Genomic DNA, 27,563 nt, shown 5'->3' on the forward strand with positions numbered 1-27,563 from the left:
AGGTAAAAGCCAGCAAAAATAATTTGTCATCACAGCCCTTAAGTACTATGATAAAAAAAACCCCACCACACCTGAAGACATATAATATAATAAAAGCTACACTACACCTCTTGCTTCAAAGAAAATCTATCATCCAGCTAGTATTTGACTTCTATAAACATATAAAGATAATAACGAAAAAGAACTGCTTTAAAAGTTTTCCAAGAGTCTTCGTCAGAAATTTGGTACTGAAGTTTACTGCGAAAGCTTAGCAATCATAATACAAGAAGCACAGATCAAAAACCAACCAGCAGCAGAAGAATAAATGGTCAATTTCCAACACTACAAGGGCTGACTATAAAATACTGTGCTTTTCCATTAGGTCTAGGGTATTTAAAATAAAATCATCGTGTCACTGATTAACTAAGGAGCCTTAGTGGGTCAGTCTTGATGAGCTGGCAGACGCTGTTGGTTCCAGGGAAGCTTGTGGCAGTACTGCCCACTGACGTACAAGAACAGGCTGCTTTGCTAGGAGGTGTACTGAGCCACACCCAGGAGGGAAACGCAGGACAGCACCAATTTATTGCTGAGATTGCTAGTAGTGCCAAGCAGTTCTTACACATTATATATGTTATTTTGGGGTTTTTTTTCTCAAAGAAACCATGTTCTTATGTGCCAAAAGCTGCAGTTTTTCCAGAGGCCTCACTACCATCTCAAGGTCTTGTCAATTTTTATTTGGAGAAGTCATAGTGCCTGTGCATAGAAAAACATTGTGGACCCCGGAGGTCTCAAAATTTTAGTTATTTTTATTATATTACTATATTATTATTAGCAGTAGTTTACAAAATTTTAGTTATTGCTGCCCATATTGATGTCACTGGAACTATACGTAAATAATTTTTATCAACCCCATGTTTCCATAATGTTTGCTGAGGAAGGCACTGCAAAATACTGGCTCGTTCATTAGGGAGATTGCGGAACTTCCTTTCTCAGAGTTGGATGACACCTTCACAGCTTGTTCAGAAAGGCTAAATGTGAGCTTATTTCTCAGAACTTGTATATCCTAGCAGAGAACAGTATGAATTTTAGGCAGAAAACATTAGGCAGCAGCAAGCAAAATTAATTAGCTACAGAAAAGACAAAACTTTGAGTCTTACAGATTTCAAGAATACCACGTTAGAGAATTTGTACTTTTGGTCGTGACTGAACATGGTCTTGACCAGGGAAGATGCCTGGTACAAAGGGAATTCTGGCAGACGCATGAGCTAAGTGAGGAGGCAGAGAGCAGGAGTTATTCATCAGATTCTCCCCATCAGGTGTCACCAAAGAAAACTGAGAAGGAATTTTACTCCTGGTGTGTAGTGTGTCATCCCCCGCTTTGCACAATTACATGGAGGATTAAAGAAGCAAACAGCAAAACACATCCCCAGATAGTGCATCTATTGCTATTTCTTACTTCCATACATATAGTGGAAACTCACTGACACACATTTAAGGAAGAGCAATCAAACATTCTGCTAAAAAAAAAAAAAAAAAAAAAAAAAAAGAAATACATGTAGGTAAAGGAATTCTCCTGTTGCATGGCATTGAAGCAGAGTTTGATACAAAAACGAATTTGCCATTTCTGTGAATAAGACTATTCACAGCTTCAGAGTTTAGAGGAATGAAAGCTTCATATACTACAATTAAATCTAACTCCTAAGAAAAGATCTAACATGGGGCAGATGTTAGCAATTTCTTGCACTTTCTTTGAGATCATTGCATACTGGCTGCCATTAGGAAACAGCATAGCAAAATAGATGGCCTGCTGCTCTGACTGACCAAATTCATTTATTCTTCTCAAAGGACTATCAAGGTTAAAATGATTTTGTGAACTATCGTCAGGGAAAAAGAACCTCTCTTCACTTTTAGGTGTCAGGGTGATTCTGTTCAAAACGCAACTAGAAAAAAACATGCCTTTCAATGCAGATTGAACATTTAATAAGCAAATGAGTAAATTACAATAAATATTGATGCCATTTTGTTTTTAGAGAATTATTTTCCCACACAAAACTTGCTCACTAACACAAAGAAAGACTATAAATAAAAAAGTAAACTATAGATACCTGAGAAATTTGAAAAAAGCCTTGTATATGTAGAGAACCTATGCTTGAGCAACCATTGCTGAGTTTCCTGGATTGTGGCTGAAGGATGAAGCTGCTGTAAGAAACAAGATTGGATATGATAATTTGGATATTAAAAAAACCCACAAAATCATTAAAAAACCTCCCTCAGTTAAATACTTCCTCAGTACCTATTAAAATCAAGGTACATATAAATCATATGTTCTGACACAAATATACAAACATAGCCATGATCAATACCAGAAAGCAAACACTCACATCTCCAGACCCTTGAGAGGTTCCATCTCCTTGATGATTTGGGGAGGAAGAATTGCTACAGAGGGGGAGGGGGCGGGCAGAGGAAAAAAAAAAGAATTACTAGAATTTTATTAAGCAAAATATTTAAGCATTGCTGAAAAATAACTTGAAATTCCCGAAAAAATAAATATCACCATTGAAAGACAAATTAAATGCTGCCCAGAGTGACACAAGTTAAACTCAAGAGAAAGATCATCACACTTCAATATGCAAGCCATCTGGTTCCTATTCTGTGTATTCTTTATCAACTGGAGAAGCAGCTGTACCAACCCTCACAGAAGGTTATATGGCCACTTATCTGTCTTAAAGGGTGACTGAGGAAGAGGTAGTAAATGTGCTGGTTTGGCTGGGATAGAGTTAATTTTCTGTATAGTAGCTAGTATGGGGCTATATTTTGGATTTGTGCTGAAAACAGTGTTGATAACACAGGGAGGTTTTAGTTGTTGCTAAGTAGTGCTTATACTAAATCAAGGACTTTTCAGCTTCCCATTCTCTGCCAGGTGCACAAGAAGCTGGGAGGGGACACAGCCGGGACAGCTGACCCAAACTGGCCAAAGGGCTATTCCACACCATATGACGTCATGCTCAGCATATAAAGCTGGGGGAAGAAGGAAGGGGGGGACGTTCAGAGCGATGGCGTTTGTCTTCCCAAGTAACCGTTACGCGTGATGGAGCCCTGCTTTCCTGGAGATGGCTGAACACCTGCCTGCCCATGGGAAGTAGAGAATGAATTCCTTGTTTTGTTTTGCCTTGCTTGTGCGCCTGGCTTTTGCTTTACCTATTAAACTGTCTTTATCTCAACCCACGAGTTTTCTCACTTTTACCCTTCTGATTCTCTCCCCCATCCCACCGGGGGGGGAGTGAGCGAGTGGCTGTGTGGTGCTTAGTTGCCAGCTGGGGTTAAACCACAACAGTAAAATACAAGGCAGATAAAACAGACAATAGCACTGTAAATCATTCCTTGATCACTCAAGTTTAATTACCAGAGTTTAATTAGTGCCTCAATACAAAATGTTTTTACCAATACAATTTCTGTTGGAAAGCTTGTAAAGATTATTGCTGGGTTTTTTTCTTGCAAATTATATTAACTGTGTATGAGGGGAACAAAGACTGTTCTTACTGAAAAAAGCTAAATAGTTTCCATAGACAAGGACTAAATTAGAGTAGTTAAAAGGCAAAGTATTCACTACATGGCAAAGGACAAGAAGAAAAGTTTCCAGCAATGTATAGTGAGAAAGAAAAATGTTGAAGCAGAAGTCATTACGTTATAACTGAATCACATGATGCAAGTGTCAAACTCTAAAATAAATACATACGTCAAAACAATCTCTCATTTCCCAGTGGAACCAGAAAACAGTTGCAAGCTCCTAGATTTACTCAGAAAATGCTTTTGAATAAGCCTGATTTTAAAATGTTATCTTTAATTAGGATACAGAAAAGAAACCTACCTGTCTGGGACACTGTAGGTATTATGCTGAGCAGAGGTAAAAGCTGGAGCAGGAGTAGGACTGTTGTTTACAAATGTTGTAGGAGTATCAGGCCATGGTGAGCACTGAAGATAAAGAATTAAAACTTAAGTTTCTCTTGACAATACATTTTTTACTCTGATGCACAGTTCTTTCATTTAAAGACAGGGTTTTTTTCACAGAGAATTTTGATTTGTAATTCCAAATAAAGATTCCCTCCATCCCACACATTACATGCAGATACTCCAGGTAAAAATCAGTTTTCTTTTATCTTGTTCTTTCAAGAAGACTCCTATTTATACTGTCTTCTGTTAACAAAGTGAAGGTATTAGTGGTGGAACTGACAGAAGACCTGTACAGATTACTCAGTTTAAAACAAACCAACCAACCAACTCTAAGCCATCTGCTAAAAAAACTTCTTTCATCCTACAAGGGATGAAGGGGCTGTTTAAACTGCAGGTATCATGACTTGACAATTGGTGTTCAGCAATAGTAAGTAAAACTATGAAGCTACATTTCACTTTGTGGATAAATTTAATTTATGCGTAAACTTATAAATTTAAAACTATGAAACTACATTTCACCTTGTGGTATCTGCCCTGACAGCAATTAAATACAAATGGAATTTTCAGTAGAAATTTTGTGAATTGAAATTTTTATTAATCTACTGTAGGACTAAAATGATGCTTACATGTACTGCTTTCTCTAAACTGCTTGGTAAACTGGAATTTTTATACACAAATTTAAGTACGTGATGAGCCAGCTGTCCAATTTAGTCAGTCTTTTTTGGATATTTTTTAAACCACCATGATAAAAGCCCTTCAAAATGAGACTAGCTTTTAGTGTTTCCAATACCATTGCAAATTCAATATTTTATAGAAAAATAAAAAAAACAAACAAACATATTTTGGTATGTTCAAAGACAAACGGACAGGATTAAAACAAGCAAATTGCCCAAGATCAAGTAAACTAAGACCATGCCTGTTAAAACAACAAAGATTTCTGATATACTTATCATGCACCAGCTAAATACCCTGTAAGGAAATTTCCAGAGTTATATCATAGCCTTGCAGGGGGGGGTGGGGAACAAGTATGACCTAGTATTAATGGAAACATGTTTCAACAATTTTGTGTTGAAAGACCCTTTCACTATCTGGGGGAAACAGTAAACGAGCGCAATACCAACTGCAATCTTCTGTAAAACAGTTAACAACATTTCTGTGCTGGACTCCAGTCTCCACTCGGCAGAGTAAGACTGCAAGTTCCCCAGCATGGCGCATACAATTTAAAAAAATTAATCTTGCATACCAGTAGCTTAAAAATTAGGAAATTCTTCATCTATCCGAGATCTGATTCTAATCAGTGTTTTTGCTAGCCGCTGTGTACATTACATAGTTGATTACATAGTCAAAGCCACCCTTTAGACTACAAACAGTGCCATTCACACAAAGCATGCTCTTCTATGACCTTCTACTGTTACCCACTCTTCCTCCTATTCTGTACATTCCCATCTGTTGTTTTGTTGTTGTTCCCATCTCATCTCTCTTCTCAAGCTCATTTTAATGTTAATCTCAAAGACGTTATATTACAACAGGTAGTTAAAATAGGCCTTAATTCCCTAATTATGTGGTCCAAAGACATAATTTAAAAAAAAAAAAAAAAGCTCCACATAATAATGTTAGCTTTGTTCTTCTGAAATATTTTGTGAGTGCAATTAATTTTCTTTAATTTTCTGACATTCTCTCCCTAAATGTTAATGCAAGATGTTTATCTGGACACACAGATGCAAGCTGTACATCCTTAGCCAATATTCCATTAAAAGATTCTGTTCAACGTGTATTTAAATTCAGGGGCAGGGAAGAATGCACTGGTGTCAGGGATCAGCTTTTGAGCCATTCCCAAGGCATGTGCTGCAAATATTTGAAATATTTAGAAAAAGAAAATCTCAACCCAAAGCAAGTAGCCTTTCTTCTCCAATAAACACACTTTCTGACCTTGTCCCCTCTTCCAGCAAAAACGTCACTAACTATCCACTGAGACTGAATCAGTTGGTTAACAAAAAAACCACCAAAAAAACCCAACCCAAACCAAACCAAAGAGGAGGAGGAGTAGTAATTATAATACTACTGCAACATGCCCTTTGGCTCAGTTCTCCTTTCTTCTGTCTTGCAGGTTGTGTAGGGAAAAATTAGTATTTGAGCACTGAGATACTTAGTTCTGAAAGGTTCAAGGAACAAGAAAGTCCAGGGCGAAAGGGGGGGGGGGGGGGGGACGGACGGGACGACTTTACAGACTCATGGTCTGATCAATCAGGATATTTCTTATATTTTTAAGCCCACAACTGAGTTAACCAAAGGACATTCAGCAAGCTAATGATACTAATACAGAAGTCCCTGGCCACTAGACATAAACTTAAAAGAAAGATACCACTCTGTCACAAGGATGCATCCAACTCTGTAAAAAGCCATCAGAAAACAGAAAAAAGATTGGCATTATATCTTTACCTGCAATGAACGATGAATATATACTGATGAATTTTCAAAGTTGTTTGTGAGGTCTCAAGACTAACTGTCCTCCATTACTAGTACACTGATACAACTGTACTCTAGAAATTTCCAAACACTGATTAATTCTTGAGAAGGAGAAAACTATTTTGGTTTCAGATCTTTAACATCCTTCTGTATAGGACATGAATGAAGTTATAAAGTGTTGACCAATGGTTTTACTGAGTTAAAAAGGAAGATAGGAAATCTTTCCAAGTATGACTTTTCAGACTCAGGATATTTAGCACTTAAACTCAGAACATTCCTAACTTCTGAAGAATTGCAAAATCTCAAGTTATCCTAAGCCACTGTTTAGTGTCATTTCCCTTCCTACTTCCAATCTACCTGAATCTGCCCAAATTCATGCTTTATAAGAGAGTAAAACTGAACTTTGGCAAAGAACTCCATACTATATTCAAATACCAAATCAACATGAAAACAAAATGTTTGTTTTCCAAATTAGGCTTATTATACTTGGGCACATAGCATCATCTTTAGAGAACAGGGCAGCAATTTCATTATACATGGGACAGAGCTTTTTCAATGAACCTATAAAATACAGGGTCCTCACCCCAACCAACCACAGCTGTTGTTGGCAAAAGCAAAAAACTTCTGCTCATATAGATTTAATTATTCTGAATGCAGAAGTAAAGAAGTTACTCCCAAAATGTGAAGTCATCCACATTACATAACCTGTATGCTGCTGATACTGCTATAGGAAGTATTGATAGATGTAAGGAGAAACAAATTGAAGAAATACTACATGCTTATGTTACTAAATTAGTTTTGCTCCAGCTCCGCTTTCTGACTCTCATAGCCTCTAGAAGGTTTTATATTCTAAATTTAAGTCACTTACAGAAAATATTTAACTTCTGCACCAATCCTTCACGCCCAAAACTCTATGTTCCAATTTATTTCAATGTCTATACCTGGAAGTCTTCTAACTTCCATATACCCTATAATCAGCTCTATCTGCAAAAAAATGACCATTTGACCAAGTTTAATCAAATTGTAGCTTTATATAATCTAGCTTGTGACATATAATATAATATATACTAATATAAAAATCAACCAAGATACTGCAGACAGAAGAAAGTGCAAAGACCCAATTATCACAATACAAACTTGCCTGCTTTTTCAAATTCAAAGCAGGGGAAAGAATCTAGTGGGTTTTTTCTCTTCTTCCTTAGATAAGCTCTAGCTTCTATATATTTGGAAGAGAGAAAAAAAACCAAAGTGCCACCTTCACAAAATGGCCCCTGGATGAAGGTCACCTATACATAAACTTCCACTCTGAGGTCCAGAAGGCACTGTTAAGTTTGTAGCCTTTTATCTCTACAGAAAAAGTCAACAGTCCATAGCACGAGAGAGAGTCTTAACAAGTAGTTTAACTACGCATCTGTCTGTTTGGAAAATACTGAGATAAATACTGCAGAAATTGCAGTGAATGCACCAAATTTTGAAACATCAGATGAATAAAAAGGAGTAATGGAAAACTATATCTAGATGGCATTCTAATGAAAATAAATGAAAAGATGGGTGACAGTAATTAGAAAAACATCTCTGGTTCTTAGGAAAGGATAGGAGAAGAGCAGAGCAGAATGACCCCTCAGAAAGGAAGCTTCACCAAACTCTTTGTATTGTGTTAGAATCCCATACAAATTAAATTGGAAAGAAAAGATATTAGATTCAATGTTCCTGAAGGAAGCACAGTAAGAAATCAATCTGTCCAAATCAGATCGTGCCTGAGCTGGAAGAAATCATACAGGAAAAAAAAAGAACCAACATTAGAAATATCCAGCAAATAGAACAGCAGAATCTTGGAGGGGCAAAATAAAAAAGCCAACATACAAAACGAGATGCAAAAAGCAAAGAACAAAAAAGATAGCCTATATAATAGGTTAGGTGTAGGAGGAAGATAATACTCAGCTTTAAAAAGGAAGAGAACTATAGATTGAATCAACCTAAATTTCTGGAATTCAAGGAAAGATAACGAAAAACTATTTCTGGGCACCTAGGAAGCAGCATTGGCTAAGTAACAGCCAACACTCTCAACTTCATCAAGAAAAATACACTCCAAACAATCCTGTTTTCCTTCTGTAATGGAGCCACAGTTCCTAGGACACATGAAGTACAAGATCCATCATATATAGAAGACATAATATGCAAACCAGTGTCAATTCTCATACTTAAAAGTAGGTCTTTAGTTTTTGTATCTAAGCCCCTCTATGACAGCTGTACTGCACATACGGTACATTTGATTTGCACATATGAACTAAGTCTGATAACGGCCAAACCTTCTGATGGCTACATTTGGGAAAACAGATTTGCAAGGACAGAATTGCTCTAAGTAGAAACATGCATCATCCCCTGTCCCTATTTACAAGGCCCACAAGAATAAGCCTGTCTGGTGACAAGAGAAAAAGGCTGATGAGGTGGCCTTCAAGCTGTAGATCAGACATTCCCTTTCTAGATCAAGCAAACAAGTTGTACACTCAGCTTATATAGTTAAAAACAGTACTTAATGAGTGTACAGTGATTACCAAGGTTTCACTATAAATACAGCAAAAATAGTGTTTCCTGGTATTTTTTACGGGCTCGGTGATTTCTAATAATTTTGCTATTTATAAAAATCATTGTCATGACGGAACAGGTTACGTGTTAAATCTGCAGATCATACCAAGTTAGCAAGGCTGACAGCATTTCATCCTACAGGAATAAAATTCAAAATGGTCTCAACAAACTGACCAAATGATCTCAAGATAGAATTATATTAAAGGCAAATGCAGAACAGGATAGTCAGGTGCACAATTAAGAAAACTGGAAAGCTGGACATAGCTGTTATTCCAAAATAGTCTGTGGGTCACCCTTCACCCCAAGCAAGAAGTGAAGAAATAAACACACACACACACACACTCTCTCTCTCTCTTCTTTGTGTCCTTTGGGAAACGCATTACGAGTCCAGTTCTACCTGTCGTACCTCAATTTTTCTTCACTACAATTAAGGTAATGCTCCCATTCATAGAAGCTTAGCATTCCAAGAGATTGTTAAGTTAAGAACAAGTTAGACAACTTTCAGGTATCATTTGGCTAGTTTGTCCTACTCTGGACAAGGGATTTTGTCATATACTTTAAAAATACCTTTTTCTATTATTCTTCCTATAAGCACTAATCATTCAATGAAGTACTTAAAACAACAGAAAGAGAAGAGAGCAGGGGGGGGGGGGGGGGAGAGTAGAAATCCCTCCGAGGACTAGCTTCAAAAGATGCTTCAGACATGCTTTATAAGTGAAAGTGATAAAATCCTGTTTTTTCCTGTCTATACCTCCCCTCCCCAGGACCATCTGGAACAAATAAAACAATGTCTGCATTGCCAAACAATGCTAAAGGTGCATCTTAAAGAAAAAAAAACAACAACCAAGAACAGTAGAAGGTAAATTTACACAGCTCAGTGCTTACAATCGCTTCAGGGGGCAAAAAAAATCCTCAAAGAACCCATCTGACTTATTATCACTTGTTCCTTCCCGCCCAGTTATATGGTTTATAAACAACAAGAGGCATATACTGAAGTATTTTAGAACCTAAACCTTATACATCACTTTCACAGATCATAAATACAAACTAAATAATGTCTGAAGGACGAGAGTCAGACAGCCATTGCCTAAGCGCTGCTGGGAAAGAGCTGTCCGCACAATATGCTTGTTCAAAGGACAGTCAAATAACTGTCTTCCACAGTCACGTTATTAATTGACATTTAAACTTGCCAAATGGAAGATGCAGGGTTGTTTCTCGTCTGAAAAATGTAAGGTCTCAATGACAGTCACCTTAGAAAACAGCATTTAAGAAATCTAAAATGCTAACCCTTGACAGGAAGAGTGCGCAGGATATATGTTAGATTCATTTTGGGGGGCACATACAGGGTTAATGTACACGTCATGAAGATGTGCTGACTCTTCTGAACTGCATTAAACCTGCTTGGAGCACAATATGTAGATGGCTAAAGGAAAAATCAGTAACTAACAATCAACCGTCTGCAACACTACTTGGCGCTTTAAAAATACCGATGTACATGGGAACTTATATTGAATGTAAGCACAAATACAGAACAAAACACTAAATTTCACTGTTCTTACTTCCACTAATTACACACACAGGAAAGAAAAAAGCTATTTCATTTCAAGTCGCATAAACGGAAAGCTCTTGACTTTTAAAAGTTACACAGTCCCTCTGCAACAGTTTAAGTGTTAGATTTAGGAAGGATTCCTTTGCTAAAAACAAACATGGAGTAATTGGTATACATAAAAGTGAATAAAATTAAGACACAGCAATCAAAATATTTTACTTTATATAATGGAAGTTTCTCCTATATCTAACACTGCACAAGGTATCTTGCACAATGAAAAGGTAAGCAGAAGTCCCTTACACTGCCTCGCTTTGCCAGAGAATCACCGTAGTCTGCTGGCAAAGTCCGCTTGCTGGACTTTTTCTGCTCATGTTCAACTGCATCTTCAATTATAGGCTCAAGCCTCATCTGGACAAACACCAAAGATTTGGATCAATTTTTTTTCATTATACAGTGAGGAAAGATCTAAAAGCCTTTTAAAAACTTCTGAAATCTTTAGAAAACTACACAGAACTCACTGATGTTTAAATAAAAAGAAAATGCAAAAACCTGCTGAGGCTCTGGCCTTAAATTCAGTAATCTCCAAAAAATACACTTGCAAGCTCAAATTTGGCAGATAATTAAATTCTAGATTCCCCCCTCTTTTTTGTTTTTGTTTTGTTTTTCAGCTGCAAGGTTTTTAGATCTGTACCAAAAGACTTGCTCTAGGGTTCAGTACACTCAGTCAAATAGTGTTCAATCTTAGTGTGTTTTAATACAAGCATCTATCAACTATCTAAATGAAAGTTTACTAAACAAAATCTTAAAATGTAATGTTGCTGTTCACTGAACAAGTTTGTCAAATAAAAAGCTTGTATTTGTGTAGAACTAATTCTTCCCAACCCTTCCAAGACTGCCACTAAGTTATATGCTGTAACTATGTATTTCCTCCTCAGTAAGCAGATGCAATTCTATTTTGTTACCTCTGTAAGAACTGTGGTGTCATATGAAGGCTGATACTTTTCTTTTTCATGTGCAGTTCGCTTTTCCATCTTTTCTCTGTCTGTTTTCTGTTTCCTGTCTGCTCCTTTTGGCTAAAAATGAACAGTTACATGAACAAGAAAGCAGGTGGAAAACAGTTTTATAATTGAAATCTGATCTCAGAAGTCAAGCAGTAATATAAAGATGTCCCCCATCTTTATGAGAGCTTCTGAGACACTTACTAAGGATCTGTTTTCTACCGTTACCTTAAAAACTTTGATTTGACAACTGGCTGAATGCAGATGATCTGTATATTCTCCACTTTCAGTCTGTTTAAAAGTGTCAACCTGAATCCTAAAAGGAACTCCTTTCTCTCCTCCATGTTTACGAGGGGTAAATTCAGTGCTGATACAATGTACCTGAAAAAAAAACCAACCACCAAACAAAAAGGACCCTCAGAAGTATTCTAGACATGAATTTTATTATGTGTTACCAACATCATATACATTTTCTAAGGACAAGTAACAAATTACCCAGCCTATCTGAGGACCAAGCTGCATAACTAACATTTCGTTCCTTTTCATGCCCACATGCAAATGAAGCCAAAAACATTACATTTGAGCTGACAAGGAAGAGGGGAAACGAGCAAATGTGTCATCAAAATCTCTCCAAAAAGCATAAGTCATTATAGATTCTTATTAAATAAGAACTTCCTGGATCTTAAGAAAAACGTATGTGGATGACAACTATATCTATCATGAATATAGCAAAAACTTCTTCCAGATACTATTATCCAATGCATTATAGCTAGACTAAACTTCAGAGTTACTTGTAATAAGTATTACCAAAGCTACAGAAGGTCACTGACTGGAAGAGTTTTTAATCTCATGTGAAATCAGGGTATTTTCAAATATGCCCAACTTCATATAAAAGTCAGCAGACTTTTTAATCAGTATGTAATTCTCAAGTGCTGCATCAGCCTGAAGACTGGGTTCATAAGCTAGAAATACGCCTAAAAGATATCTAAGGAGAAAAATGAGTGTAACAGAAAGAGTTATGATGAATCTCACTGGACAGTGCTCCCAATTTTTTTTTGCTTCCTCATGGAATTTTAAGCGAGCCAAGCACAATGGACAATAGCATACCTTGCACTCTCAACAACTACAATACTATCTTTTTATTTCCTATGGCCATCAACAACAGAGAACCCTAGATTAGAAATTGAAGCTTTAAGTGTAATCATTACCACTGTGCTGTGTTCTCTAGCCTTTAGAATAAGTGAACTATACTTGCATAATAAGAATCAGTTCCATTTTCGCTCAGTCTGTTGTCACTTCTTCTAAGGAAGTGCATAAACAAAAATATTCAATAGTTTATCTCACACTTCTTCAAGAAGACTACATTTTAGTACTTGTGTAATTCTTACTAGAAAAAATGTCTTCAGTTACACCAGATCAGTTAATTTACTGACGATGTGGAATTTAACCTATTTTGGCAGCCTCAGTAAGAAACATTGCTACCTCAAACTTTATACCTTTTCTTCATAATAAAAACAGATCTTAGACAAAAGCAAGCTAAAAATTCCAATGCAAAACTGAATATTCTATCTAAATAATTTCCAAAGAAAGAATGTTCAATTGCCCTGAGTATCAAATACATAAATAATAAAAATCCTACTACTAGGAAGCCTATTTGACATAGTAAGAAACATCTCTGAATGTCTGATTTAAAACTCTCTTCGTAGCACATTAATTTTCATTTTGTATCCTCAAGCCAAGCCTCTGCTGAAGCTCAGTTCTAGGAGAGTGGGCCTCTCAACTAAAAGAAAAATAGTAGTGACAGTTATTTAGAGGGATATAAATTAATTCTAATACTTCGTATAACTAAATATTTTAACCATGGCAGCTTTCTGCAAAGAGCTTTTTGAAAGACTTATTTAAATTGTTTTTAAAAGATGCTTTTATAAACTCAAATCAAGTTGAAAAACCTAACTAGGAACCCTTATAGAACTAACAGTTGCTATGAACCTGTGTTTTTCACAAAGCTGGTACTCAATGTCTATCCCACAAATAAGAAACGAAGACGCTTTGTAGTGCAAATACACTACTGTTTGTGACCTGGAAGGCACCAAACACAAACATTCAGTCAAGTAAAGTTTCAAACCTGAATAAAAGCAGATGTACATTTTGTTGGATCCCACAAAAATTCAACTGCATTGAGCTGGCTTGGATTTGTCTTGATATCAATGACTCCAACAGACATTGGAATATCTACATTAAAATAAGCGGTATATATTTTAAAATAATCATATTCCAAGAAAACACTAGAAATAAATTTTAATATAACTTTACCATCAGCGAACACGTGTAGGGTGAAAAAAGGTGGGTTTTGGTGGCTTGACCATAAGCAGTTTCTCAGGACTAATCTGAAGAAACTTAGTAGACTGAACATACAAAGTGCACAGGGTTTGGGGGTGTTTTTTGACTCCCCTACTCTCCTCCTCCCCCCTACTCCCCCCAGCTTATGCAACAAAAATTATTAAGTTACACAAAATAAAGAAACCATGTTGCTGTTATTTCCACAATCTACTAGAGAAAGTTACTTTTGTCTGTGTTCTCCTAATTACTGTTAACATTTAGTAATCAAAATTAGAAAGACTACTAAATGTATAAGGTTGCAGAGTTGCTATCTTACTCCTGTAGCACTTAAAGGTTTTAAAAGATTGTGGAAGTAGTAAGAACATTTCTATTCAAAATACACACTACGACAAAGCAGCACACAGAAAACTGGTCTGTGTTTTTTCACCAGCCCTAGCATGAATGTGACCCATGATCAATTTAAATTTGCAAATCGAATTTCATACAGCAGCAACAGACAGAAACAATTATACCTAAGTCGAGAAGTCTGTCCCCAGGGCGGTTCCACTTCCAACCTTCTAGCTGCTGGTGTTCTGTATATTGCAACCTTCTGTCATGGAACACAACTCTTATAATACTCTAACAAAGAAGAAAACAAGCATCTGATGAGCCACAAAGTTACTATATGTTTAGAAATAGCCTGAAGATAAAGCACTAGAACATTCCAAAATAGCCACAGTGCTGATAAACACGTATTTACAGCAAAAAATTTGGCAACCATCAGTATCCCAAAATATTCCAGAACACAGAAATAGAACTGAGCAGCAGGAGATATTTGAAAATGTGGTTAAAAATGCAAAAGAGAATTACATCTGATTACATATTCTAAATGTCACTATGAATTACATGCAGTGAGCAACACAGACAGCATAGTGTCAACACTGTGTAGGCAAAACAAAATTATTTTAGAAAATAAACACAAAAGACTTTATTCTGAAAAGCGGTGAATATAGTATGACCATTTATTTCATTGGGAATTTTGTGAATTTTTGTAGAAAATTTTAAGAAATAAAATTAATAGAAAAATACCTTCCTAGTATTTATAAACATATTTACAACAAATCTATGATTTTAATTACTAGTAAGAAGTATAAACAACTTCCAAACTATTCCAACTGTTCTAGCTGAAATATCAATCTAAAAATACTATCATTAACTTCATTTAGCTCGAAGCAATTAGCCAACAATACCTATTTTTGTGACCAGTTCTACTACGACTGTGCTCTTAGACATATTAAAGAAAAGTTTCTATTCTGCTGCATGAATGCACGTACAAAGCAATTTGTTATACAGAGGGGAAAAAAATTGTATACGTGAATTGCTACTGAATAAACAAAATGTAGACAAACTTTTAAAAGTCTCATTTTTTCCCATTAGTCTATAGTCTTGCTTGTATTAACAGTGGATAAAAGTGTTCAAAAAAAACCCCAAGAACTTTTAAATGAAGTGCCCCCTCCAGATACCTTGGATTTCCTTGGTTTTATTTCAAAGGTAACAGAAAGCACATGTGCGTGCGTGCGCGCGCACATACAAACTTGCCACTCCTTTTTCACTGGAAACTGGCAAGTTTGGAACTTGGAAATGCCTCCAGCCACCTTCACCAACATGAAATGCCTTCTTTGTTCAAAGTACTGGGATTCCAATATTTAAGTGCCCGAAATGGAAAATTTGTTGTTACGGCATTACAATGCCTTGCTATGATAAAGTTTACTTTTTTAAACTTTTACACTGCTTTGTCCTTTTTTACCTACCAAATGGTTAATCACCAAAATACGAACCTATAAAATTACAGGAGAGAGATTCCCCAAAGCTACACGGAAAGAGCACCTAAGGGGGCAAAATAGTCAACATGCTTATTACAGCAAGTCAACATGCCAGGTTGTAAAAGATTTAATTACGGACCTCACAAATCCCAATTTTATGCTTGTGCTTAACACTTCCTGAAATTATGTCTGAACAAGCATCCCACAGAAAAATAAGAACAAGGCATAGGACTACACAAGCCAGCCAAAGTTCACAAATTTTATAGCCCAAAGTTGACAGGGAAAGACTAAGCCTCCCACAGGCACACCGTTCTGGTGTACTTATCAGTACCACTATCAAAGTGACTTTAATTGAAGTTTTTCCCTTCTTTCCCAATAGCCGAGTAAGATTTTTCAGAGAATTTGATAAAATCGTTAGATGCTTATAAGAAAAATCCAAACCCCTCCCCTTCAGTAGGTCTTTTAATAATTTGTACCATGAATTAGGCATTTTTCAGTCTGCCTCATTCTTACACTTCATGCAATACCTCAGATCCACAGTACCTTCTGCTAACATGAAAGCACAATGAAACAAATCTGAATTAGGAAAAGGAGCTCAGCTGTGGAACAAGCTGCTCAATAAGCAGCAAAATTAGAGAGATCTGTTTTCCTATGGATGTATCTCCAACACCCCACTGTTGCAAAAACCACAGGTTGGCTCCATGTGTCTTCCATAACACCTATTAAGAAACATGCTCATAATACCTCCACTTCTTTCTAAATGATCCTCTAGCTTCCTTCCACATCTCCTAATCACTTGAAATGGACAATGAAATGGCTTAGATGTTGGATACAAATCTACAGACAACTAGGTATCTTAAACTTTGCATAAAATAATTTGGTCTTCATTACACGCAAGTACTCTATGCATTGGGTATTCATACTTTCTTTTTTTTAAGTATCACTGGTCCACACTAATTCTGAACAAGACCTAGTGACAGCAGAAAAAAAAAAGTCCATAAAATGTACAGTCTCTAGATTGGATTTCTCTCACCTAACTTTAGATACCTAAATCTGAAATCACTGTTACCACAGCTTCCTTTTACTCAGCAGAAAGACATGGGCACATTTAGTGGAGATTCATCTCATTTTAAAACAGATCAGACTGCAGATCTCATAAAGGGTATATGAAGTGATTAGCTCACCTTTAGACATCTAAAGTTACATGAAATGGGGAAGTTACAAACGGGGAAATGCATGCATGTATATTCTTTTAATTTGTAGTAAACCTGAAAAAACAAACTAGGCATTAGGTTCCACTGTGTCTATTTTCTTTATTGGTCAGATCAGCTGGTCCACCTCCCTCTGTGAATCAGAGTACAATAAAAGGTTAAGAACTACTCTATTCATATGCAACCAGCAGAGGTTTGTTAGTAACACTATCTAGAGAACTTCAATTCACCTTCACCAGTTTCCCATTGATCTCTGGTATGTCTCCAGCTTTCCGATTATCTAGCATCCGTATTTCATAGGACTGACCTTTAAAGAGAAAGAAGTTTGTATCAGTAGAAGAGTCAGAGCACAAAGCTATTTTGTGTTTAATGCACCTGAATTAGCTTTTGGTTCACAGCACACAAGAATACCGGTACCTGAAACTTCTGTTTAAGAGATTTTTATATCAAGGTTTACTTCACAGCACAGGAATTAGTGCAACAAAGTGAAACTTTTTGGTCCCTTTAAAACTATGGATACTTTCAAAGGTTAAGTATTTCATTTTACATACAGTGTAAGTACTTGTTTCTCTATTTTCTTCTGAAGAAAAACTCACCTTCAAAGCTGAATTTCTTTATTTTTGAAACTGATGAAAGGCAACATACTGAGAACCATAGACTGGTCTTCTGAAACAAACTCCTGCAAAGAGTTTTTATACTCTTCATATAAAATACATACTATTCTCTCATGTTTAATTTTGCCCATGCACCTGTTTGCCTTTGTACGATTTCAGAAATAAGCCTTTAAAAGAGCTAGTTACTGCTCATTTCAAACAGGTACGAGTGAACCTATCTTTCCAGTGAATTTGACTGTTATGCTTCAAAAGAGAGGAAGCTAGAAGTAATTTATTTGAACTACAGGGATTTTTTCTTCTAAGGTGAGCAGCACATACTCATTTGCAAAAATGAATTTTTAAAATATAAGACAAAATAGATTATTAAAATATAGGACAAAATAGATTAAGACATTCACTAAGATCAAGTGCAGTAAATTCATTACCTTCTACATTACCTTCCAAATTACCTTTACGCTCTAGGGTTTACTACATTTAAAAGACATTTATTGGCTTGCCCTACAAGGTAAAGGTTTAGCTGTCATACCCCTGTGAATAAGTAAATTATTTCTTCAACTCCTTTCACTGCTCCACAGACTGATGTTACCCCCAGCTATGGACGGTTTGGCTTTTTTTGCTGTAGCACAATTAGCACATTTATGTATATACTCTATACACATATAGGCTTTCTTTACCCCAGCAGCATTTGAACACTGATGACATAAATCTTAAAAAATGAGAGGTACCTAGTGCAGCTGAGTAAAGCGACAGATCATTTCTCCTATATTTAACAGGAGGGAATTTGTTTCCTGTTAATGAGATTTGCTCAAATACCAGTGTTATTTTGCTCACATGAAGATATAACATATGTAAGTCCATCTGCATTTACAGACAGCATCGGGTTTTTTCTTTAATCTAGCACTATTAATAAAACTTTTGCAAATATTTCTCTGTTCTCTTTCACCATTATTTTGAAAGGTGGGAGGGGGGAGAAAAAAAACATTTTGATTGCTTGCTCAACAAGCGTTGCTAACTTTTTACAGGTACAAAATAATATTAAGACTGAAGATTTGATTAAAGTAAAAATCAAAGAATGTCAGGCTCAAAAATGCAAAAGCAGCACCGGGAGTTTTTAAAACAAAGGGTCAGATATGTTTCATTCTGGATTTGGGGACCTGTAGCTGCTCTGAAAGTGTAAAAAGCACCACAGTACTGATTGTAGTGATCTCTATAGGAGAGCCATACAGGCTACCTTCTCTGCTCTTTCCTGGAGAGCAGCCACAGGAGCAGGGCAAACACAAGGTGCTAGGAACTTTAACTGCCCGCTGGTTAACACTGAAACTGTAGTACCCACCTTCACAAAAATCACAGAATGGTTGAGGTTGGAAGGGACCTCTGGAGGTCATCTTGTCCAACCCTGCTGCTCAAGCAGGGCCACCTAGAGCCAGTTGCCCAGGACCAAGTCCAGGCTGCTTCTGAGTATCTCAAGGATGCTCATCCAGCCCATACTTCACTAGTTTCTCTGTGAGGATCTTATGGGAGAAAACAGCAAAAGCCTTACTGAAGACAATGATTTGTAGACAATATCCACTGCTCTCCCCTTGCCTACCATGCCAGCCATTTCATCATAGAAGTTTATCAAGTTGGTCAAGCATGACTTCCCCTTAGTGAAACCATGCTGACTACTCCTGATGACCTTTTTGTCCTTCATATGCCTGGAAATCATTCCCAGGATTAGTTACTCCATCACCTTCCCAGGGATGGAGGTGAGGCTGACCAGCCTGTAGTTCCTTGAGTCCTCCTTTCTGAAGATCAGAGCAATGTTTGCTTTCCTCTAGTCCTCACGCAGCTCTCCTAGTCACCATCATCGTTCAAAGGCTATTGAGAGTGGCCTCACAATGACATCTACCAGCTGCCTCAGCACTCATGGGTGCATCCCATCAGGGCCCAGGGATTTATGTATGGCCAGTTTGCTTAAGTATTCCCTGACCTGATCCTCTTCCACCAAGGGTACATATTCCTTGGTCCAGACCTTCCCCCTGATCTCTAGGGCCTAGGATTCCTGAAGGCCAGCACTGCTAGTAAAGACTGAGGTGAAGGCGGCATTCAGTACCCCAGCTTTTTCCATGTCTTGTGTCACCAGGGCCCCTGCCCCATTCAGCAGGGGCCCCACATTTTCCATAGTCTTCCTTTTGCCACTTATGTACTTGCAGAAGCCCAGCTTGTTGTCTTTTGACGTTCCTTGCCAGATTCAATTTGTTGGGCTTTAGCTTTCCTGACTGCATCTCTGCATGCTCAGACAGCGTCTCTGTATTTTGCCCAGGCTACCTGCCCCTGCTTCCACCTTCTGTATGCCTCCTTTTTGTGTTTGAGTTTTGCCAGGAGCTCCTTGCTCATCCATGCAGGCCCCCTGGCATTTTTGCCTGGCTTCCTGCTCATTGGGATACACTGCTCTTGAGGTTGGAGGAGGTGATCACTGAATATTAACTAGTTTTCTTAGGCTCCTCTTCCCTCCAGGGCCTTATCCCATGGGACTCTACCAAGAAGATCATTGAAGAGGCCAGAGCCTGCTCTCCTGAAGTCCAGTGATGTGATCTTGCTTTCTGTCCTGCTTCCTCCTCTCAGGATCCTGAACTCCACCATCTCATGGTCATGGCAGCCAACGCTGCCTTTGACTTTCACATCCCCAATGAGCCCTTCCTTGTTGTATGAGGTATAGTAGAGCATCTCTCTTCGTTGACTCCTCTATCACTTGGGTCAGGAAGTTGTCATTGATGCTCTCCAGGAACCTCCTGTATTGTCCATGCCCTGCTGTGCTGTCCCTCCAACAGACATCAGGGTGGCTGAAGTCCCCCTATGAGGATCACAGCCTGTGAACGTGAGGCTACTTTTCTAGGTCTTTGTAGAAGGCCTCATCTACTTGTTCTTCCTGGTCAGGTGGCCTATAGCAGACACCCACTACAACGTCACCCATATTGTTCTGCTCTTTAATCCTTACCCATAAACTCTCAGTTGGCTCAGTATCCATCCCTAGGCAGAGCTCCAGGCATTCCAGCTGTTCTCCCACATAAAGGGCAACTCCCCCCTTATCTTCTTGCCCTGCCTTTCCTAAAGAGCCAGTATGCCTCCATTGCAACATTCCACCTAGGCGAGCCATCCCATCATGTCTCCATGATCCCAGCAAGATCACAGCCCTACAACTGCACACAGATGTCTAATTCCTCGTGTTTACTTCCCATGCTGCTTGCATTAACGTACATGCACTTCAGAGAGGCACCCCACACCATGCTGATTTCCCAGAAAGGGTTGTGGGGTTTCCCCATAACAGTGCTTTATAGGCACTTCCTTGCTTACATCCAAATGCTGGAGGTGACCCTGTTTAAGCCCCCTTTTGTTGATTTTGTGTTCCCTTTCAGGCACACCACTCCAGGCTCTTTGCTCTCTCACAGTGCTGCTGGTAACTCTCTCCCTTGCCTGTTGTTCCTACTTCAAAGCCCTCCTTACCAGGTCAGCCATCCTGCTGGCAAAGGTACCTTTCCTCCCCACCCCTTACTGAGGTGGATCCCATCTCTCCCAAGCAGTTCTTTGCATTCACAGAACTACCAGCATAGCTGCACCGTGTAAACCAACCTAAAGAATGCTTCCCCTTTAAAAGCAATTCTCTTCTGCTATTTGATATACATCTAGCTGAACAGCAGCCAACTCAAAACATCGTTCTACAACTTTGATATGCATTCTCAATGGACTTATTTAACAGATTTTACAGTTAGTAAGAACCCTGAAAACCCCTGAACAACCAACCATCAACACTCCAAGATTTGAACTTCTAGAATCAGCTTCAGCTGAAAACCTAATCACTTTAAATATTCCATTAGCTTATAGAATACCTCAAGTTGGAAGGGACCCATAAGGATTGAGTCCAACTCCCTGCTTCTCACAGGACCACCTAAAACTAAATCATATGACTAAGAGCATCATCCAGATGCTCCCTGAACTCTGAACGACGCTCTTAGCTATTCCAATTAAAATACTTACTGACAGAGGGTAAAGTGAGGGCTTAAGTATTGCCTTAGGAAATGTCACCATAGCTTAACAGGCAGGGCACATGTTCTCATTTCTTCTGGTATTCCCAATCCAGTAAACTAAGACAATTGCTGATGAAATTAGAGAGGGCATTTGCTCCCTATTCACAATCCTCTTGAAAATTATTTAAGGCAAGACACTGCCTGATAATGGGGCCAAACTAGAAACTAGATAGCTGAAGTGACCAGGATTAAAATTACTCTTTTTCTAGAGGACTTAATCCAACTCATTACACAAACATATGTATTAGTGTTGCAAACTGATCCTTACTTTAAGCTTACTTAAGGTATGAAAGATGTCATCTCTCAAACCTATCCCAAGATTTATTTTTTTTTTTACATATATATACACTAACAGCTAATAGAGAAATTTTTAGGAAAAAGTCTTAACCTAGGCAGCAAATGTACTGTCTTTTTGTCTTAAGTATGAGCACAGAAGCAAAGCTGGCCAACTTTTTTTTTTTTCCCCATATTTATTTAGAAAAAGGGTATACCAATGCCTTCATTTTTCAACATCAGGAAAAGTTACCTAGGACACTGAAAACCAGCAAAACTTCTTTGCAAAAGAAATCTTTATATTAAAAGATATTTTCAAGGGCAGATGAAACATTTACAGTCATTTCAGACACTGTCACTTAAATGGCAAGCTCTTCTTGCTATCTCATCTGGTGAGATAGCAAACACTTTCTTCCTTCAGCCTGCCACCTTGTGCTGGTTCCCCAGCACACTGAGCTGACCTTCAAGCTTTGTGTTTGGTCAGGGAGGCTGGATCCTGGCACTGAAGAAAACAAAGTGTATTTCTACAGAGTTTAAAGTTTATAAAACTTTGAAGTTTTTTAAACAGTGCAAAGCACCTTGCTGGTCCAGCATACTGCTGCAATTGTACTGTTTTCTGCTGAAGGGAGCACTCAGGGTACAAAAAGTGACAATAAATAAACCAAACCTGACTAAGCAAATGGCTGAACTATGTGATCGCATGTTTGTAAGAAACTACAAATCACCGGAAGAACTTCCATTATTCTCCTTAGTAGAAGAGTCAAGTAATGTTTAAAGCATATTTAGAAAGACTGGATACTGCAAGATGAAACACATAGCAACTTTATTCACAGGGAAAGCTGAAGATGATGCTTTGTCATCATGTCAGTATCAACATAGATACAATCTGCTCTCTCAGCTTTTAGGGCCCCAGTACACAGTTAAACGCTTCTAGGTATGAAATGCATCACCAGAAGTTCACGCTACTAGAAGCATTTCAACTTGAGCAAAAAGGATATCTTATCAAGAAAACACATATGTAAAATATACAAATTCTATAACCTAGTAAAGCAATTGGTAAGTTAAATAGCTCACAAAGACCAAAGAAAATTCACCAATACATATTTTAAACTGTGTCTTCTTAACTGCACACTAAAGTAGTATACTGCTCAGAGAAGGACATGAGCTAAGAAGATAAATTGCACAAAAACACGGTAGGATATGGAAAATAAATGGTGAATGCAATTTTTTAAAAATTGTTTTTATTTTTCATACAAACTGTGCTGCAGGACTGTGTCTTCTAACTACAGTGCTGTCTATTGAGAGATTTTGGGTTGAAGTCCACAAAGAAAAGAAAAAGCAAAACTAAATCTAGGAACAGTGATCCTAGAGCGCTAAGGACGGGGGGGGGGGGAGCATACAAAGCCATTGATATGGTCCAAAACAAATAATAAAAGGTTTTATTTGAGCTCAGTATACTAGCTGACTAAACTTACGACACCAGTGTCATTTCCAGATGTGAGGGAGGTTTTATCACATGGCAATGACTACATTCAGATTATTTTACCCAGCAGTCAGTACCCTTTGCAGAAGGAAAACCAAATTTTCACGTGTATCAACCACAGGCTATGAGGAAAAAACAGCAAGACTCACACGAAGTATTTATCTAGTTGATTTCTGATAAATGTAGACAGACAACAGTGAAATACACACAAACTCCAAAGGTAACTACAAGGGTAGCTGCACTTGTGTTTATGTTTCAAACATAATACTGTTCTGGGCATGTATGTACAGCTAATTTGAGAACCATTACAGTCCTCTGTTGTGCAACACTTTTTGTTTAGCAATTGACATTTTAACATTTATTATGACTTTTTGGGGGCATTTGTGTGAACCTTATGCAAATATAATCCAATTAACTTGCTATTATCAATCAAGTTTAAACAGGAACGCAACATTAGTCTTGTATTTTAAGCTATTACTACCTGAAGTTTGTCTCCTAAAAGCTCTGTCAGCTTGATTTTATTGGGGGAGGTGGGGGATGGAGAGGGGTAACACACAGAGCGGGGGGGGGGGGGGGGGGGGGGGGGGGGGAACAAACAACCCCAGACTCTTAAGGGGAAATAACGACAGCCTATAGCTATGAGTTTGTGAGTTGGACAAAACAAGACTACTAGTAAGGTTTCCAATCTCATTTTTGACATGCATTTATTTTGGATGTACCCACATGTGTCAAAACATGAAATACAATTCCAGTTTTAGACAGGGACCACAAGCTGCATTCACTATAGTTATGCCTGCAACATATGTATACCAACCTTGATTCAAGTATGTAAGAGTTTCATCGTATAATTTTACTGCTGGAGATGTTGCAGCACACATAACATACTGGAAGGGTGGATGTTTGGTCTCATTTTCTTGTGGAAGGCTGGAATCTTCCTGTTTGAAAATAGGCAGTGCCAAAACATCACTGAAAAGAACAAACAAATAACTTTGTGAGACTGTTGGCCCTGTTTTGCCTGAAGTGAAAGAAAAAAAAAAAAAGTTATTTGTGACTTACAAAAACACAGTGGAATACATACAGAATTGTGTCACACTGAGTTTATTAGTGAAAGCAATGTGAGCAGTATCCAAAACATTCCTCACCAAAATTGTAGGCTAGGATACATAAACAATGCTCCAGAACCTAAGCAGACAATAAATAAAGTTGTGCTGATCCTCTGAAAATTGAATCTTCAGCTCTCATCTCCACTGAAAAAAATCAGTTTACTCTTAACTATTCACCTATCAACATAGGCAAGCTTGCCTAATACACATGCAGGTGAGAGCAATGCATTTACTTTCTTCTTCGAAATAATATATTCCCCAAAGGAGGTTACTTACACTGTGAAAATCTTTCTCCCCATTTAGTATAATTGTATCTAACCTATCAATTCTGTTGACATTAAAGATTTTTCAATCTTAGCTTTTTCTAGGCTTTAGCACACTGAATAGCACAAAAAAGATTAAGCAGCAGATTCACAAAACATAAGTTATAAAAAGTATATGCCACGATTCACTTCACTTACAGACGCAAGACCACCAGAAAAACTTCGAACTGCAAAGTTTCTGCAGAGTAAAGAGCAATCCATGCTGTCCACAGGTAGTGGTAAGAGAGACAGCTTCACCACCACCAGCAAACACACCTTCTGCTTTCTACAGAATTAAATGTTCTGTAGCATTATATTCATATCATTAGCAATATATTCATTTTCCTTGTATACAGTAATCCTTCATAAATAAAACTTCAAAGAGATTAGTGAGTTCTGTTCAAAGATAGTGTTTTTCTAGCACTGAATTTTTGTTCATGATGAAATTCTTATCTGCAGATCCATGAAACTTTCTCTGAAAATTAGTTTCTAAACTGAGGTAAGATTTCTCACACCTCACCTGTTGATTCAATTTTTAATCTACAGGTATCTTATTTCTTGCATTGATCACAATCATAGATTTAATATATTCTGTAAAAGAATTATGTCTTATCTGTACTGCACTATTATTTACACTTTGCGCCCTAAAATTTTTGAAGTAAAATTATTTTTTGCTGCTCCTCATTTCTGTGAGAGCCTGCTTTATTTAAAGAGAACTCTGTAATTCCTCTTGAATTTCAGCTCCTATCTGGAGAATCAAAAAGTATCAGTATCATAATCCATTTCAAAAGTGAAATTACAGCCAATATTTTTGTGTCACAGAAGGTTATAGACTTGCTCTGCGTAAGTATTAGGTATGAGGACTGCAGCTGGGGCATCCCAACGTTTCTTTCAGAGCATGTGTCACAGAGTAAGTTAAAGGCCAGCCACATCGCATTCCTCTTCCCTGGCTCCCTGGAACAAGCTATATTGACCTGAAAGAGGAAATACTTATGAACGGTGAAAAACTCTAAGAAGTTTGTCTATACCTTGTAGAGACTGTACAGTCTCTCCCAAAAATAACAACTAGAATTAAAAAAAAAAGACCAAAAAAAGACACCCCATACAGGTTCCTTTCCACTAGGAAGAAACCACAGGAGATGCTACAAACAGGCATGAAAGCAGAACAAGGCAGGATACTGTCCAAAAAAGCAGTACAAGCCTGCTGAACCATACCTTAGCTACTTCTGATGCCAGGTCCCCAAACCAGAGCCCAGAGGAGGCTGTATTCCTTAACTAGTTACAAAGGAAGACAATGCGAAATACCCACTTAAGAGAAGCCAACACTCTTAAAACAGTTTACTTATATAGACAAAAGGAGCATCATATCCAGAGGTAGGACAGAAAATTTCATAGATCGGTGGACTTCTACTTGAGGATGACTCAGAAGAAAAAAAACCAGATGCTTCATGCCTTGATATCAGTCAGAAGGGCAGCATGAGCAGAGGGCAGCCCAACACAAGAGGGAGCACTGCGACAAGCAGAGAACAGCATCGTCCCAAGATGGGACTTCTACACTAGGAACCCATGCTCATCACACACTTTGGCACATAAAACACTAGTTAGTGTTTTTATGAAGAGGAACTTTAAAACAGAAAGAACACGGAAACAATAAAAATGTTTAAAATACACACATAAGAGTCGAAGTGCAACAAAGAAGGCATGCAAAGTATCTCACCAAATAAATAACCTGTAATTCTCGACTAAGTTCTGCAGCACTTGCTTTCACATAACACGCAAGATTAAGAACAGAAGTCTTTTGGGTATTTATGAAAAATATCTTTAAAGCCCTCATTTTCCACCCACAATTTAAAGACAAAAATGCATCTGGTCTGGCTTAAGAATGCGTGCCATGGTTAATGAACTAGTTAAATTAACAGACAAGGCATTAGAAGCCAACAAATACAAATGGAAGACAAATTTAGCCAGCTTTAAACCTGCTTTTGCTAATACTTACAAAGTGGTAATGACTAACTGCCACTGCAGAAGGAAAAAAGAAAAAGGACATCCAACTCCTCAACCCTACAATTTAGTTGTAAAGAGAGCATAATGCGCATTCTTAAATGCCACCATTACAAAAAAAAAGCTCCAGCAAACGGCACGAGGCAAATGTAAGAATCTTCATTTATTTTCCCAGATAAAAGAAAGTCTTCTGGGTACTAGCACATTCCAAAGGAAAAGACAAGCCAATGCAATTTAAAACTCCTTCCTAGACCATCTTTAAATAAATATTTTGATTTGTTCACTCATAAAGAATGAAATATCAGTGTTTTCACATTTAAACATACACTTGTTCCCATCTAAAAACAGATAAAAGCTGCAGGCAATTAAAAAGAGTCAATAAGGTATGAATAAAGTATTTCAAATTAAGATTTTAAAATGTCAGTGATACAGAAATGTTAACTGATTTAGAACCAACTATTAATTCCTCTTAAAAAAAGTGATGTATCTTTTCTGACTTTCAACAAGGAAGCTGCTATGAAGCGACTGGTCTATCCTTCAGTCACCACTGTACAGCAACAGGGGATGACCAGTTTTATTTGATACCTGCGAGCCTACGGTTCAGCAACGCAAAAGGTCTTCTGGGCAGTACTGGCATAAAGAATTTCTGCCACGTGAGCTGCTCCCTCCCTACCCTTCCCCTCTACAAAATATTTTTCTGAGCTGTGTTGGGATCTCTATCAGCTCATAGCACAGCTACGCAACTGAGGGTGGTAAAAGCAGGTGATAAAAATCTTACTGTAGAGAAACCCCCATCCTACCAAACACAACTTGAGGGCAAGCATAATGAGTTAAGCCCATT

General features: G+C 37.7%; 1 protein-coding gene across 3 annotated transcripts in view; it reads right to left on the reverse strand.

Annotated features, from left to right (window-relative positions):
* Positions 1-27,563, reverse strand: part of UBP1 (upstream binding protein 1) — a 42,296-nt gene that overhangs the window by 7,349 nt on the left and 7,384 nt on the right. Inside the window, exons 2-11 of one of the 3 annotated variants that reach the window (XM_075493396.1) lie at positions 24,131-24,282; positions 17,113-17,189; positions 14,382-14,487; positions 13,655-13,761; positions 11,758-11,910; positions 11,494-11,604; positions 10,832-10,939; positions 3,848-3,951; positions 2,361-2,415; positions 2,085-2,175 (exon numbers count right to left, since the gene is read on the reverse strand). In XM_075493396.1, coding sequence (XP_075349511.1) covers positions 2,085-2,175; positions 2,361-2,415; positions 3,848-3,951; positions 10,832-10,939; positions 11,494-11,604; positions 11,758-11,910; positions 13,655-13,761; positions 14,382-14,487; positions 17,113-17,189; positions 24,131-24,282 — 1,064 coding nt within the window. Of the gene's footprint in view, positions 1-2,084; positions 2,179-2,360; positions 2,416-3,847; positions 3,952-10,831; positions 10,940-11,493; positions 11,605-11,757; positions 11,911-13,654; positions 13,762-14,381; positions 14,488-17,112; positions 17,190-24,130; positions 24,283-27,563 lie in introns of all 3 variants that reach the window. The other 2 variants (XM_075493395.1, XM_075493397.1) reach the window with 2 other exon arrangements.

This window comes from Mycteria americana, chromosome 2, assembly GCF_035582795.1.
Source record: "Mycteria americana isolate JAX WOST 10 ecotype Jacksonville Zoo and Gardens chromosome 2, USCA_MyAme_1.0, whole genome shotgun sequence".
NCBI lineage: Eukaryota > Metazoa > Chordata > Aves > Ciconiiformes > Ciconiidae > Mycteria > Mycteria americana.